The sequence below is a fragment of the Myripristis murdjan genome, chromosome 16 (genome assembly GCF_902150065.1).
Source record: "Myripristis murdjan chromosome 16, fMyrMur1.1, whole genome shotgun sequence".
In the NCBI taxonomy this organism is placed as follows: Eukaryota; Metazoa; Chordata; class Actinopteri; order Holocentriformes; family Holocentridae; genus Myripristis; species Myripristis murdjan.
Window position 1 is genome coordinate 25,625,338 of NC_043995.1, and position 16,826 is coordinate 25,642,163.

Sequence of the window (16,826 nt, forward strand, 5' to 3'; positions counted from 1 at the left end):
AACAAAATCGACCATTTCCATTTTGTGTCTTTTACTTTATTTATCTTTGCATGGAACTGAAGACAGATGAATTTGCTTGAGGCGTGAAAGACTTGTTTAAAACAAAAGAGCAAGCAAACTACATCATCGTAGAAATCCTACTGTCATTAAGTAACAACAGTGCTAATTTGCAGAGAGATTGCAAAATCCTGATCGGAATTATTGTGTCAATTATATAGAAAAAAAACTCTTCATAATAATAATAATAATAACAATAATAATAATAATAATAATAATTATGATCACCACAAAGTATAGAACGTACAAATTGGCTTTACAACACACTAAGTGACAAAAGATTAGGTAAGACATAATTGATACTTCTACATTGTGTGCCCCACCTTACAAAAAAATAACCCCCACATGATGAATTCAAAACAGGATATGGTTATTGATTTTGTCCATACTGGCAATTTGAGAGCGCTGGCTAGCATGTTTTGAACCCTCCATCATAAAGTTGACGGAACAATGTCTTAATAAAAGGCTAATAAGAGAGATGTCATGGACAGTCGTCACACAATAGCTGTCAAAATCCAGCTACGTTTACATGCATTAAGAGTCGTGTTATTGACCGGTTCTTGGTTGAGGCATGTAAACACCAAATCAGATAAGCTCGTACTCCTGATGATGAGGACCAGTTTAAACGTCTGGCCTAACCTGGACATCTTAATCCTTTTACTTTTGGATTACAAACCAAACCTGCACAGCACTTTTGGCACAGAATGATTCCCGTTGCTACCGGCACCATCATTTATTTTCTGCCCAGTCAAAGATGATGGATTTTTCCTACTCTTCATTTCGGTGGAGTGTTCAAGCTGTTAGCGGGACACCACAGGTGGAAAGGGATATTCTGTTAACTGGTTTATTCACAGAAACAAAAATAGCAAAAGACTCCTGTAAACACCTTCACCTGAATAAGAGCTCACTGCACGGCCAATAGCCAAGTTTTCTCCCTGCATGTAAACGTAACCACTTGTGGACTTTGAGCCTCGTGGTTTGGCCCTGTTGGTGGCGCTGTTTCCCCACATCAGCTGCTGTGACTGCTCATGGCATCGCCGCAGCTCATAATAAGACAGAGTTGAGTCAGTGAGGTGTGACAAAAATGTATTCGAGTCGCCACGCTGGCAAGACCGCTGCTGCAAAACTACATTTTCACCATATATTGCGTAAATATATGCCTGCTATCAAAGTAGCCATGCAGGGTATTTACATACTGGCATCCCTTTACCTATCCATGTACAAGTTATTAATGTATTATTAACACCATCATTATCTAGTTAGACCATTAGTGAGCTCTGATATTACATCACGAGTCGATCAAATGTCTCTGAATAGCGCCGCCAACTGGCTAGTCAGCATCACTTCTTGTCATTCAAACATCTGATGCAACCCTGTGAGAATAAAGCATCAACTTCACACTTCACAACCATGTACAAACACTTAAAGCAGTCTCAAGTAAAGTGATACTCTTAACTCCCTTAAGACCCCAGTGATCAGTGTCCTTTGATCTTTCAGCACTATTTGGATACTCACACACACACACACGCACGCAACCACACACACACACACACACTCACATTGTCTCAAAGAGATGCACTTTGGCCGGTGGCGCAAGTGTGTTGTGCTCTATTTCTGTATTACCCAGACCAATTGCCTAGAATTAGCGTTTTAGGAGAAGTAAGAAAATAAAATAATAAATTAAATAAATTAAAATAATAATAGGAAACAGAAATTTTGCAGTGCCATTTTTTCAGAGCCAGCCATTTCTCAAGCGGGCGCTTCCAGACACGTTAGGTTATCAAACCTCTTTGTTTCTTATCATATAAAAGTGATGGTGACAAATTGCCAGTGTTTTCATTTATTGTAAGAGGCTACTGAGTCACAGCACACACACTAAACATAATTAAGTGGAACAAGATACTGATGCCCCCGTGACGGGACACATATCCGGCTCTGACTTTAGAGAAATATCTTCCTGGGATGTAATTAACCACTGGGGTGAGAAAAGAGGAGAGGAACACCCCCCTTGTTCTCAGCCCATATCCACAAATGTAGATAAGAGAACCAAAAAGCACAGTTACCCCTTTCCCTGATGCATTGACAGGCAGCAGACACAGTGACGCTTACAAGAGACAGATGTGGAGCGAATAATGAGGGTGATGCAAGCACAGGGGAGTCCGAGATGTCCGTGGCATGACGGCAACATTGATAAAAAGTGATAAAAACAAGGACAAAGCAACACAAAAAAGGAAAGAATGAAGGAAAGAAAGAAAGACAGAATAAGCACTGCACATGTTAGGGACTTGAGAGCCCATGTACTACATAATCGGGTCAACTGATACTGAAAATTCAAAGAGCTTTTTTTTGTTTTGTTTTACATTGTCCAGTGTGTCATGCTCCGACCCAGAAAAGTACCAGTTTTCCCAAATGGTGACATGAGACTGAGCATCCATTGGAGGAGGAGGAGGAAGGGGCACAAGTAGTGGCACAAAGGGGATCATGAGGGATGAATCTGAAGAAATGTAGAAACAAGAAGTCATCGTGAGCAGGATGATATCCAGTGGGGGAGTTAAGTTCATGGGCCAGAGGATGCGGAGGGTGCATGGCTGCCACTGCGTCTCGCGTAGCCGAGGCATCAGGGAAGGATCGCGATTCATTTGGCTTTGATTTCAATATAGTCGCTGCCGTCATCCCCCCTCCCTGAGGCCCCCTCCCTGGGCCGGGCCCCGATAAACTCCAGAGCAGCATAATTCAGCTCTTGCTTCTCCAGTTCTGCCAGAGTGCCCACAGGTTGAAAATCCCCGTCTTCTCCCTGCAGGCAGAAAAACAGAAGGCCCGATCAGAGCCACCGACACCTCAGACCACAAGAAGCGTGCAACAGGCAAGCCCGTGCACCACAAAGAAGATATATTAGTTGTTACTGGTCAACGTACAATAGGTGCTGACAAGAAGACTGAGATGTTTCCTGTTAGTACAGCGGTTTCTGTTAGCACCGATGCAGCCATGCAACAGCAGTTTTGGAAAATGAAAAGCAAGTGTACAGAACAAGGAAGCTGATGTGTGAGGAGGTGCCGTCTATCACTGAGGCTTGTATTTTTAAGGGGGGATTTGTTTAGGAACCTTACCGTAGTCTCCTCTAGAATGGAGTTAAACTTTGAGCCCAACAGCTCTGTCTTAAGCTGTGCAAGAGTTAGGGAAGAGAAAAACAGACAGAAAAACGCAGAGAAGCGATGAAAGCAAGAGAAAACAGTGTTTGGAAAGGTCATGGTTGAAGCTACTTGACTGGTAGTGGGAGAGATTCCTTCTAGGAACAAAAAAAAAAAGAGCTTATATTTCCTCATTTTTCAGAGGACAAATGGGGTCTCATAGTTTACGACTTTTGTTTCATGATACAAAACTAGCCCCAAACCGTTTGCAACAATCTGAGAATGGTCATCCAACCCATCCTCCATCATAATCATAATCATTGACATCAACATGTCTCACCACTTTCTTCCTCAGATTTTGTTTGTCCTTCTTGATTGCGCTGTAGTACAAAGCTGGGTTCTCCAGTTTAGAGACCAGGTCCTGCCCAGGGTTGCCATTCTCTCTGGGGGACGGAGTCACATAATCAGACTCGGTCTCACTGCCACTAACGCAGGGCGACACTCCAAGCCTGGGCATCCATTTTAAAACAACAAGCTCTACAAGGTTATGCTCAAGGCCAACTGTGGCTGTGGTTGACGTGGTTATTTTATGGGTTTAGTCGCTGAGCTCACACCCACTTCAGGGGTGAATTGCTTTAGAAAGCTTGGTTTTTTGGGTCCAAATATGCCTTGGAGCTAAAATAAAGCACCTTGGTTAAGAGGGCTACCTGGGTTGTATTTAGCAGAGCAGGTCAAGGATACAAAGCAGTGTCAGAGCAGGGAATTGTGCCTGCAAACTATAAGGTTAGTCCAGCTTGCTAACCCACTGCACAAGGCAGCCAATGTGGATCTCCAAGGATTTCAACAGGGACTTGTGATGGCAAATAAACTGAAGTTGCTACATGGCTCTGATTCTCACGCCTATCCGTCCCACATTCACTCGTGTACTGTATCGATAAATGTGCTTTAGAATGGATGACTAGGCTTAAGTGTTTCCTTGGACTTAGAAAAATGCTTTGTGAGGAAAATGGCTACTTCTTCCTCGCCTTGCCATCTCCCTTGGTTGGTGATGGATACTCACTTCTTGTTGTTGTGGCCCACGTATCTCACTGCTGCAATGATGAAGGCTATGACAGCCACTCCTCCAATGGTCCCAACTATGACCGCCATCATGTACTTTTCTGAAAGGTAAAGGCAATCAAAATGAAAACTGAGATGTAATCATGGATCGGGTGCAAAAACAGAGGCGCATCTACCCAACTAGCATGCAGCACAAAGGAAAAAGAGGAGGACGACAAGGAGAATGTGACGTGATTTTTCAATTTGATGCAATGCTTTTTCATTAGGTAAAAGAAGTGGGAGATTCTCCCATTGCAACAATCCCATCCCATTGCAATCCATCGTAACAAGTCATTAAGTCTCATTCAGTCTTAAAATCATGTCATTCTTGAAAAAAGAGAGAAAAGCAGCCATTAATTGACTTGTTTCCTTTTTTTTCTTGAATGAAGTGTCATTTTGTTGATACTAGTGGGCTGTCTGCCTTATTCTGAATTTCAATGAAGTGAAATGCGAGTATACACAGAAAAACAACAACAGATTGAATCTGACACAAAACTCATTTTTAGTTCATATGACTCAACCCATTATTAGCTCATATGATTAACTGACACCTAATGCATCATAACTTTATGAACCTTATCCCAAAACTATGCCACACATCATATTTATATCAAATTAACTGTAACCCAGTTAGGAGAACCAAAGCTTCCCAGAATGGTTCATTTGGTTTCTTATTTTATGCAGGAAGAGAAAAATAAGGCACTGCTTTGCTCTCAGAAGCTGATTGAATGCACAGTCTGATAAGCAAATTACAGGTTATTTGATGACATGTTAATTAATATATGACTTTGCTATGAGTTCATAAACCACTGATGGATTAAATGTCAAGGAATATAAACGAATAATGACTCCATCATGTATCAATATGGAGCCAAAAGACCTTGTGATACTGCAGTAATTCATGTGCCATGTGTGAATTATGCTTTAATTAAGTATGACTTGTGGTTCGCGCCCTTATTATAAAGTGTTGCTCACTCACAGAATAATAAGAGGAGGATGAGGGAAGGAGGTGGAGGAGACTTTCCACTTTTAATGCACTTTGTCTAACTCACATCTCTACCCAGTGTCAGAGGTGCAATCAGTCAGACTCACTCTCCTGCTGCAGCTCCAGCAGCACGCTCTCTGTCCCGTACATGTTGGTGATGCTGCAGTGGACGTTGACGGCAGGGACGCCGTCGCCGGCTCGGTCGCCTTTCTCCCGCAGCTTGATCATGCCCGTGGATGTGTGTCCGTCTGTGTGTGTGTAGTAGTTGTATCTGCCGTCCGTCTCGTTGATGGTGATGTTCAGGTCGGGCAGGTAGAACTCGATGGTGGGCTCCGGGTTTCCTGTGGCCATGCAGACACACTGCACGCCCTCCCGCACCACCGTGCACTTCGACTCCTCCAGGAAGACCGGGGCATCTGGGGAATGAGGCGGCACAGCCAGGAGCTAGAGTTTATTATATGAAACTCTGTTTTTTTTATATACAGTTACGCTTCATTTTTTGGTCTGGACGAGTCTAAAAACATGCACAGTGAGAATGTTTTTATGCCGATTAGCTCACCGGCAATTTTACTGTAAATTTGTGAAAGTGTGCAATATGGTTTTAACAGCTTACAGGTAGCCTAGCCAGTGCCAAGACACTCACACAACTCACACATGAATAACCATGTGAACTTTCAATTCAAGCAAGAGCAACATCCACACACTTTAGTGGCACAATTTGACAGCACATCAGGCCTTGTATTCGTGAAATAAGTGTCTGACTATTAGGGAAAAAATACCTTTTCGGGAACAATGAATTACAGTTCATTTATTTTTTTCATTGTTGAATTAATCCAAATATTCAACAATGAATCAGCATTAAATTATATTGTATGTGGTAGAACAACATCCTGGAAAACCCCTCCCACCCCCTCTATGAGGAGCTGTGGCTGAGGGGGAGCACCTTCAGCCAGAGGCTCACTCTCCCCAAGTGCAGGACGGAGCGGTTCAGGCGCTCCTTTGTACCCACAGCCATCAGACTGTACAACAGTGCCTGAACACCCCCTCGCTTCACACACACGAACACGCACGCACACAAACATACATGTACACACATAATTACAGGGACAGGCCCCCAGCACCGTAGTGCTTTTACCTATTTATTTATGGTCTGTGACCATACTGTTGTCATTTATTTATTTATCATGCACAGTGCTACTGTGATTGTGTGTCCGGTTTGTATATGGTATCTTGTATGTATCTGTTACTTTTGCCGCTGTGACAATTTGAATTTCCCCTCCGGGGGATTAATAAAGTCTTATTCTATTCTATTCTATTCTATTCTAGAAAATGTTCTGCTGCACAGCTCTCTAAGGGTTGTTGGTTGGTTGGTGTTGGGTTGTATAGTTACCTGTCCACATGGTGGCAACATATCCTCATTAGTTGCTCTGTGCCTCTTGGGGCTGCTAATCCAGAATAGTGCTATTCTGTCTCCCCATTTACTTTCGTAGTGCAGCCAAACAGCTCCAAATATAATACATAATACAATTATAAATATAAAATTCCCAGTACACATTTTATGAGGAAATTAAACAGCTATTTTCTTATTCTTTTCCTATTTGAATTGGAAAGCACGTATCTATATCAGGCGTCTGCAGGAAACAAGTCGCCTGCCAGGAAGAAACAACCTATAACTGTAATTACATACACAAAAATGGGTACAGGGATTTGTTGTTTTTATATGGGCACAATCTGCTTTGTTTGTGTTCATTTATGTGCGCAAATTATGTTATTTGGAAAGAAGCTATGAAAGTGAATGGAGAAACACAAATACATTATTCTGGATTACCAGTCCAAGGGAGCACCAAGCAACTAATGAGGATATTTTTCCACGTTTTGGATTTGTATCTCATCCAGGTAACTATAACACAACAGTAAAATCCAGTCTTGCTTTAAAAGGAGTGTTTTGTTGGCAGTTCTAATACAGGCTGTTATGCCAATCGTATAACTGCAACAAGATATTAACCACAATGAAAAGCATCTTTGTGCTTCATTGTGATGGTAATGCAATAAAAATCTCACCCTGATTTAGCTGTATTAAGTGTGGATTATATGATGTTTTTATGTCAACACACCTGCAGCGACGTCACAAATTTCTGCCACTAGAGGGCAGCGCTGCAGACGTTTTCTGCTCATGTTGATTCAGTGCAATGTGCAGACGTGCTTTCAAAATGTGTGCCAGATGCTTTGGCTTACTTCTTTTTCAGTGGCACAGTATTGTAATAATGCAAACCCATTCCAGAATAGACAGAATACGGAGAGAATGAATATTTGGAGACCACACTCACAACTGATGTCCCTTGGCTTGATTTTTATGAGCTCTTTCCCACTTTTTGATAGTGCTTATCTGAAATTATTAGAGGCACTCACACTCCACGGTGATGTTGAGCGAGCTGCTGGCCCGGCCGTGCTCGTTCTCGGCCAGGCAGCGGTACTGCCCGTCTCCCTGCGGCGTGATCGCTGCTATCTCCAGCACCGACAGCTCCTCGGCGGTGATGGTGCCCACCAGCTCCCCGTCCTTCAGCCATGTCAGGGTGGGCGCTGGGCTCCCCTGCGTGCTGCAGTGGAGGGACAGAGAGGAGCCCTCCAGCACCGTCAGAGAGCTGTTCACCACGGGCTCTCGGGGGGGATCTGCAAGAAACCACAAACTTATTTTTAGTCTGCAAAACTCATTTCATAAGTCAAAAATATGGTCAGCTTCCTTTTTATTTAAAAGGGCAATGCATCATCAGTGTAGACTGACGTGAGAGGGTTCGGTGTCTGAGATACAATATATGTTGATAGTTTTTATTTTTTAATTCAATACCAGTGACTACATGATGATTTTGAGGCACCTCTTTTCTGGTTTTTGAATGTCACATTTTCACCTGCAAAGGAGCAATTCAGCAATGGAGCAATACAAGCAAGTGACCTGCATATCTCAAGATGTGTGAGCTATGAAAGCTAATCAGCCTTGTTCTCAACAGGGACTTGGAGGGAGGCAGGTAAGATCAATGTTGTTGCAATGGAGTTGTGCCTCCACTGTCCCAGGAAGGTTCTTCATTTTGGGTCATGGCTGGGAATGGGGATTTGCTCCCATTCAGACACAAAAGCATCACTGAGGTTCAGGCACTAATTTTGGCTGCTGGGACGTGGCTCGGAGCACGTGGGACGGTGCTCCGGTTCACCACAAAAGTGTTAAGTGGGAGCTCTGTACACTCCAGACTCAGTAAGCCATTTCGTTTTGAGCCTTGGTTTATGCATAGTGAGGGGGGGTTGTCATTCTGAAACTGAAATGGGCCTCCCCCAAAATTTAAGCGACTAAGCTGGAGGTGTACAAAACATATCAAATAACCTGTCAAAGGTACACAAACTCCACAAGCCATTTAATATTTCTTAATTCTGCAACTTAGTATTGTTTTGGAATATTGCATGCTATAAATCTATTATTGGCATACAATATGTTTATTGTTTAGGTGAGTGAGAATTAATATTTCAGCTTGTGCTGTCACATCTGTTGTGCTGCTCTTTGATCAACATTATTTCTAAATTCATCGGTTTGTGCAAACTGAAGCCAGTCTAAATCTAAAATAGGGTGAGGGTTCAGATGGAGGAGGTGGAGAGGAGAGGATGGATTGATGTTTGAGTGGATGGTTGGGAAAAGTCCAGGCGTAATGCTGCAATGCATTTTAAGCTGCCTGAGGAAGGTCGCCAAGATGGAAATGTGTTGGAGCTTAATAGCTGCCTTAACAAGCCTATTTTAAGGCTAGTTACTGTTTTAAAGTGTTTATGCCTTACAGCAGTAGTGATTACAAATACAATATTTTGTTTTTGTGTATTATGCGATTTTCCACCTGTTCTATTTCATGTACTTTAACACCACTGGCAACATTTTTCTTCCACTGTCAGTTCATGTAGATTTCAGGGCAAAGTGCAGCAGAGGGAAACAAACAGGTCAAAAGGTATACAAAACTGCTAAGAAGGACTGTTTAGACTGAGCTCACAAAAAAAAAAAAAATGTAAGAAAAAGCACCTAATTTGATGGTTCATATCATCGGTTGGACTCACTCATACATTACATTCTTATTACTTTTTTGTGCCAGCTGAGTGTGACTGGTTCACGCTTCAGTCAGCACTCAGGAGTTTTGCATAGTGAACCTTTAAGTGAGAGATCAATGCACTATGAATAATCTCTATCTCTTCACCTCTTTTACCTTCCTCTCCATCATAAATCACACTCCTGTTTCACATCCCTTTTTATTACCTGATCATACCCCTGATTTGTGAAGGATTTCTCTGAGATTTCTATGCCTGGCACTTCAGGAATGTTGGTTACTTGCATATCTGTTGTAGGAGCCATTTGAATTGTATCAGTAAATGTCTAATGTCTGTATATAGCTTGCTCTGTCCACTAGTGGTAGCCTAAGCTCTGTTCATGTGGTGATATGTGGCACAGCAACAGGTGTTTAAATGAACACCTGGACATTCCTCAAGCCCCAATACCTGCTAATTAAGTTTGATCTTTTGGTCACTACATTTCTAATATTGCACCTGGCACCTCAACATGTCACTTTAACGTCTAAAATGTAAATGTGACAGATGTTTTGGAGACTCACACTTGACCGCCAGGTACATTGAGGTGTTCATGATGCCGTATCCGTTGTCGCCGACACAAGTGTAGACTCCCTCCTGAGCCGGCGTCACGTCGTCCAGGGAGAGCGAGGAGTTGGAGGCCGTGTCCCACAGAAGCTCCTGGTCTCCAAACATCCAGGAGATCCTGGGAGCGGGGTTACTGTCCACCTCACAGTGCAGTGTCACAGAGCTGCCCTCCATCACCTCCGAGGAGACGTTCACCCACACCGAGCGAGGGGCATCTGCACCACAGAGAATTTATTGTCACAGAATGAATACATCTGGACACACATACATAAATGCCTTGAAGCAGGTATTTTCTGCTAAAACAGGTTCACCAACCCCACCAAAACTCATAAAACAAAAGAGCCTAATGTGGTGATATGAGGCTATAACTTTTTTTCTGAATAAAAGCCTTTTTTATGGAATAAATTATGAAAAGCATGTCAAAAAAGGACTGAATCAAACACCAAATGCCAGTTCACAAACTCAAATCAAATGCTCCAAAAATAGGAAAGAAAGGACACTCTTAAATTGAAATGCCAATGAGGACAAATTAATTGATGCAAGCTCAAAATTCACACCCTTCTCCTGCATGTAGATTTCAGCTGTTCACCGACAGGAAGAGGGCTGCTGCTTGTAAGCCGCAACCAGACCCAAAAACTTTGAGGTTATCAGAATGGCAGATGGTAAAAGAAATGAAAAGCGACTGGGAAAAATTTCAGCACATGCTAGTCATACAGAAACCTGTCAACAGTCACTTCGACATGGCGTAAGGCTCCATTCAGCCCAGATCATGAGCACAGATGTGAGATAAAACAGCAACCTGAAAATATAAGTCCTCATCTCGGCAACATAAGGTTTCTCTCTCAGATACCTGGGGACTGAATTAGTCAAACAGCTTGTCATGTGGGTAACGTTGATTTCATTACTCTGGAGAGCAACAGTTGGCGTAAAACAACAACAATAAAAAATCGTTAGACCACCACTTCCTCTTGTGATACTGTTTGAGTCCCGTTTGTAGCTTGCTCATATTTCAGACAGATCTACATTCTTCAGAGTCATTTTGTGAAGATAGTACATGATTTTTGGAGGTAACAAACAGAAGATCTGCGTTCTACAGCTCTAGTGTGTTATAAACTTCCATGGCGTTTTCAAGAACCAAATCAGAACTTTGGCTTTTGTAGAGATTGTCCTGCCCAGCAGCTTTGTGTATTGTTTTGTCTTTTTTTAAAATCTCATTTCATTTGTTTCACTTATGGCCTTTCATGCTGATATTTACCGACTTACTATAGGTGACGTGCATTTCACACTACCTTTTGCCATGGTGGCATTTACTCACACTAAAATAACCACCTCTGCAAGTAACTGAGGCGCCTGCAACAGGTCTTCCATATTGATTCCTGTTGATACAGCATGGCATTGTGATCTCGTGTCATATTCAGGTTGTTTTGATAGACTCTTTAAAAGTTTGATGAAAAAAAAAAAACTCTCATTTTTACAGATGTTAAATGTGCTCTGTTCAAAGCTTATGTTACCCCTCTGTATACAGCTCACCTCTGGTCCTCCCACAGAGTGAAAAGTATGCAGAGGCTCCAAGTGGCGTGTAATGATGCCATGAGGTTGCTGCTTGGCGTTCCTAGGTGGCACAGTGCCAGCCAGCTGTTTGTGTCCTCTAATGTACCAACATGTCAGGCACTGTTACGAAAGCTAATGTTTAATTTTATGTGTCGACTGGATGTGTCTGAAAACATCACTGTTATGGCCCTAATCAGCCCCATAATGAGCTATCGGTTCAGGTCAGCTTGACCCTTTCTTAAGTAAATGCCGTCTCATATCTATATGTAGCTTGTGTATATATATATATATATATATATATATATATATATAAATATATTTTGAATTGGTAATTTAATAGTTAAGCACTGTACAATGTATTTCCTCTCATTTTTGCTTTTATTTTTAATTGTCATATGTACTATGTGTCTGAAATAAATAAACACAGTTACAGAGCTTTTTATGGCGTTATAACTGCTCACCACGGGAGCATATATTTTGTGTGTGGATATTATTTTTTACCCTTACGGTAGTTTCAGCCCTGCACTTACTGTTATCACGTTGCACACAAAGTCAACAGCCTTGTCATTGGTGTGTGGGTTGTTTAATAATTTTTAGTTTTTTATCCCAATGTTTTCGGCAAAATAGCCTTTTTCTAGCGTACCCAGACTGAGACAAGATGTTCGATACCATTTTCACCTCTGCACCTGTCTCAAGGTGTATGGAAGTTATTAGCCTAGCTCACAGTGTAGCATTTATATTTGAAGTACACCCCACTGAATTAAAAAACAAGAGTCGTTTTAAAGTCCTATACCTTCACTGTGATACACGGAAGGACATGTGTGATGCAAAGATTATTCTCACCATATTCTGAGAATTCCTTTAAGTGAGAGGGAATTTCTGCCTCTCACTTGTGCTTTGAGTCAAAGGGGCTTTTGTTGCTTTTTGATGGCCTGATGTCTCCTCCGTGTCAAACAGCTACTTTTTTTGTACTTAAAAGAGCAGTAAGAACATGTGTTGATCAGTCCCTGCTATTCAACATTATTCCTGCAGGTGCTGAATTTCTGCCTCAAAGAACTTCCTCTTACTGTGTTAGTGGTGTGAGTGAGCCACAAATTTCAGATATGGAGGCTAATAAGCTTCATTCTCATGCCAAAAAGAAGCAAAAGACAAAGCAGTACCACTGTTACAGTATCTGCACTAAGATATGTTACTTGTTCATGACAGGTTATTTGTTTGATTTCTGCTCTGATGACAACTCTGATTCATCTCTGACATGAATCAGTGATTTTATTGTTTGTGGAAATTACAGGCCACAATTATTCAACCTGAGCTGCCAGGGGACATTCCTTCAGTCAGTGTTATTAGATGTACTGCAGGTATTCATATGAGTGATAGATTACTTAATGACCCTTTATTATAAGGAGGTAATTACTTACACTTGATGTCCAGAGAGATGAGCCTCTCGTAGACGAGCGTGGTGTTGGGGAAGTAGACCCTGCAGCCCAGCAGCTGCCCGTTGTGCATGGGTCTGGGTGTGAAGGTGAGCGTGCTGGAGAGCACGGCGGTGTTGCTCTCCTCCACGTAGTCAGAGGTGAACTCGGGGTCAGGCAGGTAGTCGGTGTACATCCACTGGATCTCTGGAGTCATGTCCGGGCAGTTGTCAGGAGCGTAGCACGTCAGCTCCAGACTCTCGTCACTGACAATCTCCTCTGGGACGTCGATGCTGGGCTGATCTGGAAAACAGACACAGAAAATCTGCTCAATGGACAATCACAGTTTTGCAGGATGTGTCTATTTATGGGCTGTAGTGGCTGCGACATTTCATAACATTGCTACACCTGAAAAGGGGATGAATATGTATGGCTGTTTGGTGATTGTAAATGGGCTAAAAGTAGGTTTTTGGTAGCTAATTGACCTCATTAAAGGGCATTTTATTATGGGAATTAGTATTATGACACTGTGCTTTTGCAAAATTGGGTTATCAATTGAGTGAGGACCACATACACTGCACTTTGTTTTTTCGTCAGTTGAGCCTCAACAGTCCTCATTTCATTCAACCCTCAGTTTTGCACCTTCAGTGGTTTATTAAGTTAAAGTGAGTTGACTTACCCAGAACTTTGAGCTCAGAGAAGTCCGGGTACGTGTAAATGTTGGCGCCCCCAAGGTCAGCACGGAAGTAGTATCTCCCTGAGTGCTCTGTGCCGATGTTGCTGATGAGCAGAGTGCAGTTCCTCTGGTGCAGGTCACCCAGCAGCTTGGTCCGGCCTTTGTAGCTCTCGTGCACGATATCCGTGCGTGATTTGTACACTACAGGAGGGAAGAGCTGAGGGTAGGGCTGCCCAAAGTACCAGATACCGTGAATGCCCCGATACGGCCTGATGCCAGATGGATACATGAAGGTGCACGGGATGACCACGCACGAGTTAGTCATGGCAGAGATGTCCCGAGGTACCCACACGTTCCACTGGCAGCTGGCATCTGAGAGCAGAGGAGAGGCAAACGTTACACAAAATGGTGCACAGGGTTTGTGGCCTCCCAAAGATGATTTTTTTTTTACAGGACTAAAACAGTTGACAGTCATTGTTTTCTAACTTGCCCGCTGGCCCGACAGTGATCTCTCAGAGCACCAGGCCAGTTTATATTGAGTTTTATTGATACTCGATGTCAATATGTGTTGATCGGAGAGTTGTGTGTCCACTCATAGAGCTGGTGTAACACCTTGTCAGAATTATGAGAAGGGTTCAATTAACTCATAAATGGGAATTTATACACTAGCTGTAGTCGTTTTTAGCACTGACAATCTTTGTCACATTAAATTAATTTTAACACATTAAAACTGCAGTTTAGACTTCTCATTATCTTAAAGCAGCAGCATCAAGATATGCTGATGCACTAATGGGACTATTTTTTTTTTTTTTTCAGCTGGTTTGAATGCCAGTGCGCTGTGTGTAAACTGTGCCAGTGCCAAATAAACTGGAACTGGTACAACAGCTCAAGTGCTTTTTCAGTGTTTAGGGTAGCCCTTCTTTATTTATGTATTTATTTATTTTGGGGGGGCATTTCTTCTTTTTATTTGACATTAGAGAGAGACAGGAAAGGCAAGGGAGAGAGAAGGGATGACATGCAGCAAAGGGCCTGAACTTGGATTTGAACCCTGCAGACGCTGCACTACGGACTCAGTGTCACAAGTGTTACGCACTTAAAAGAAGTGAAGTACCCGGTCGCCGCCGGGGAGTACATTTTATAACCACCGCAGGTTTCAGTGGTATTTTGTCAGATATTGCCATCGAGATGACAGTTTGTTTGAGTGTTAATCATCAGCATTTTCTAAATGTCTCAACATCAGACAGGAACAACATGAATGAATTTATTACCTTTGATGATCAGCAACAATGGCAAGAGCAGCTCCACACACCACATGGTCTCTGCTTAGACCATAGACCTATGGAAAAGATCATGTCCCCTCAGTTAAAGGTCAGTCATACAAAACCTCTTGCTGGCAACGTTCTGCCTCACCCACAACAACAACAAAAAAAATATTCTGGTATCTCAGTATAAGAATCAGACAATTATTCAAATCAGTTCTCTGCTGAAACGTCAGAGTCTTGGGCTTCCGTCGAAAAGCTGTATCACTCATGCAAAGTGCATTCAGAATTGGTTGAAGCATTCAATAACACTTATTTGGAGTGTCCAGTGTTAAAACACAGCTTAGTATCAACTTAGTATCTAACCCTAACACTAAGACAATTGATTAATCAACTCAACTGAATATTAACGTTTGATAAAGTGTGACCAAATGACCCACTCTGTATTTTCACGTTTTTAATCCTCCCCTCGAACCCAAACAGACAAACAAAGCCTCCAAGCTACAGGTCAGACTTTATTGTCTGCTCCTACACTGAGACTGAAGTCTAAAAGTTGCAGAACCTTTGAGGTTAGGGCCCCTAAACTTTTGAGGGACTAAAAATGGATCTGTATCCTCTTTCAAATTGCAAATGAGCTCATTTATATGAAGATAAAGACACTCCAATTTTAGTAAGATTAACTTTTTTTTAATGTTACTGTTAATGTTGTTTATTTATTTATTTTATTTTTTTTCAGTAATGTTTTTATGTTGCTGTCATGCACTTTGTAACTTTGGTTGTGAAAAGTGCTTCATAAATAAAGTTGTTATTATCAGTCACCATAATACACGCTACTGTGGGGCACTTTCAATAAAGCCTTCCATTAATGAGTCAAAACTTTGTTTCTTGTTTCTACAAGGGCAGATCATGCATGGTCCCCCAAACAGCAGTCCATTCTTTCTGTAGGTAAGTTCAATTCAACACTAAACAACTTTTTATTTTGTGGTGACTGCACCAACATTATGACTGTCTATACCTTTCATATCAATTTAGTCCATCTATCTATCTATGATTTGACTCACTTGTTTTGTTTTGTGTAATATAATTTAATAATTTGGCCGTCTTGGAAGGGGGTTCCCTCTCTCTGTAATGTAATCCTTTGCAAGATTTACTTCCCCACTTTTGCTCTTTTGGCTTCTGGGGTTTTGGGGGATTTTTTTTTTTTCCATAAGGGTTCAAGTCAGACGGTGTGTTGTTTTGTTATATGATATATAATATAAACTCTAGGCTTGCAAAGTCCCTTGAGTCTTTAATGGTGATTAGGAGATTTAAATGAAATGAGGACTTGAACTTCAACCTCATTCTGTCTGTTTCCCTTTCATTTTTGTTTCGCTGTTATTTTGCAGGAAATTGACTCTGAGCTTTGCAGCCTGGGGCCTGACCACAATTCACCCAGGCTTTAGTTTATCCAACAGTGTTTGAAATGGTTGCAGAAACTTCTCAGCCCACACAGCGACATCTAATCCTTCAGCTTAAGATAAAATATGAAAAATAAGACGGGGGTGTTACGGGGAAAGGTGAGGTTTTTACATGATTTGTTTTGTTCAAAGCTCATGAGAAAAACAGTAGACTGGGCTCCACCTTGAAATGCTGATTGGTAGAAACGGATAGAAGCTCTGCAGGACAGCTTGTCAGCAGCTCCACTAGAGGGTGTTTAGTCACACCCAGACAGCTTGACAGCCTCCTCCTGCCACTCTGCTGGGAAAAAAAAAAAATACTAGTGACATCAGCATCATCAGGCGATGACATCAGTCCTGCCAGAGTCAGTCAGCACCTGTTTGTGCCCCCTCAGTGGAGTCATTACATTTCTCATACGTAACCCCATCCAGTGAATGACCGCCGCTGTTAGCTCTGCCCTGACACCATGAAACTCGACGCCAAATCTCACTCCCCCACATAAAGTCACCAGCTTCGTCATTGGTTGGTATATTTGTTGTTTCACTC

The 16,826-nt window shown here is 42.1% G+C and overlaps 1 protein-coding gene across 1 annotated transcript; it reads right to left on the reverse strand.

Moving 5' to 3' along the window:
- Window positions 1-14: 14 nt before the first annotated feature.
- On the reverse strand, window positions 15-16,574 carry LOC115373951 (myelin-associated glycoprotein-like). Its single transcript, XM_030072599.1, has 11 exons — window positions 16,464-16,574; window positions 14,853-14,920; window positions 13,588-13,956; window positions 12,915-13,211; window positions 9,903-10,160; window positions 7,678-7,938; window positions 5,376-5,684; window positions 4,246-4,345; window positions 3,526-3,628; window positions 3,165-3,218; window positions 15-2,851 (listed from the first exon to the last, which is right to left on the reverse strand). Exons 2-11 carry the CDS (start codon window positions 14,896-14,898, stop codon window positions 2,693-2,695), a joined length of 1,956 nt encoding a protein of 651 aa, XP_029928459.1. The 5' UTR covers window positions 14,899-14,920; window positions 16,464-16,574; the 3' UTR covers window positions 15-2,692.
- Window positions 16,575-16,826: the final 252 nt, after the last annotated feature.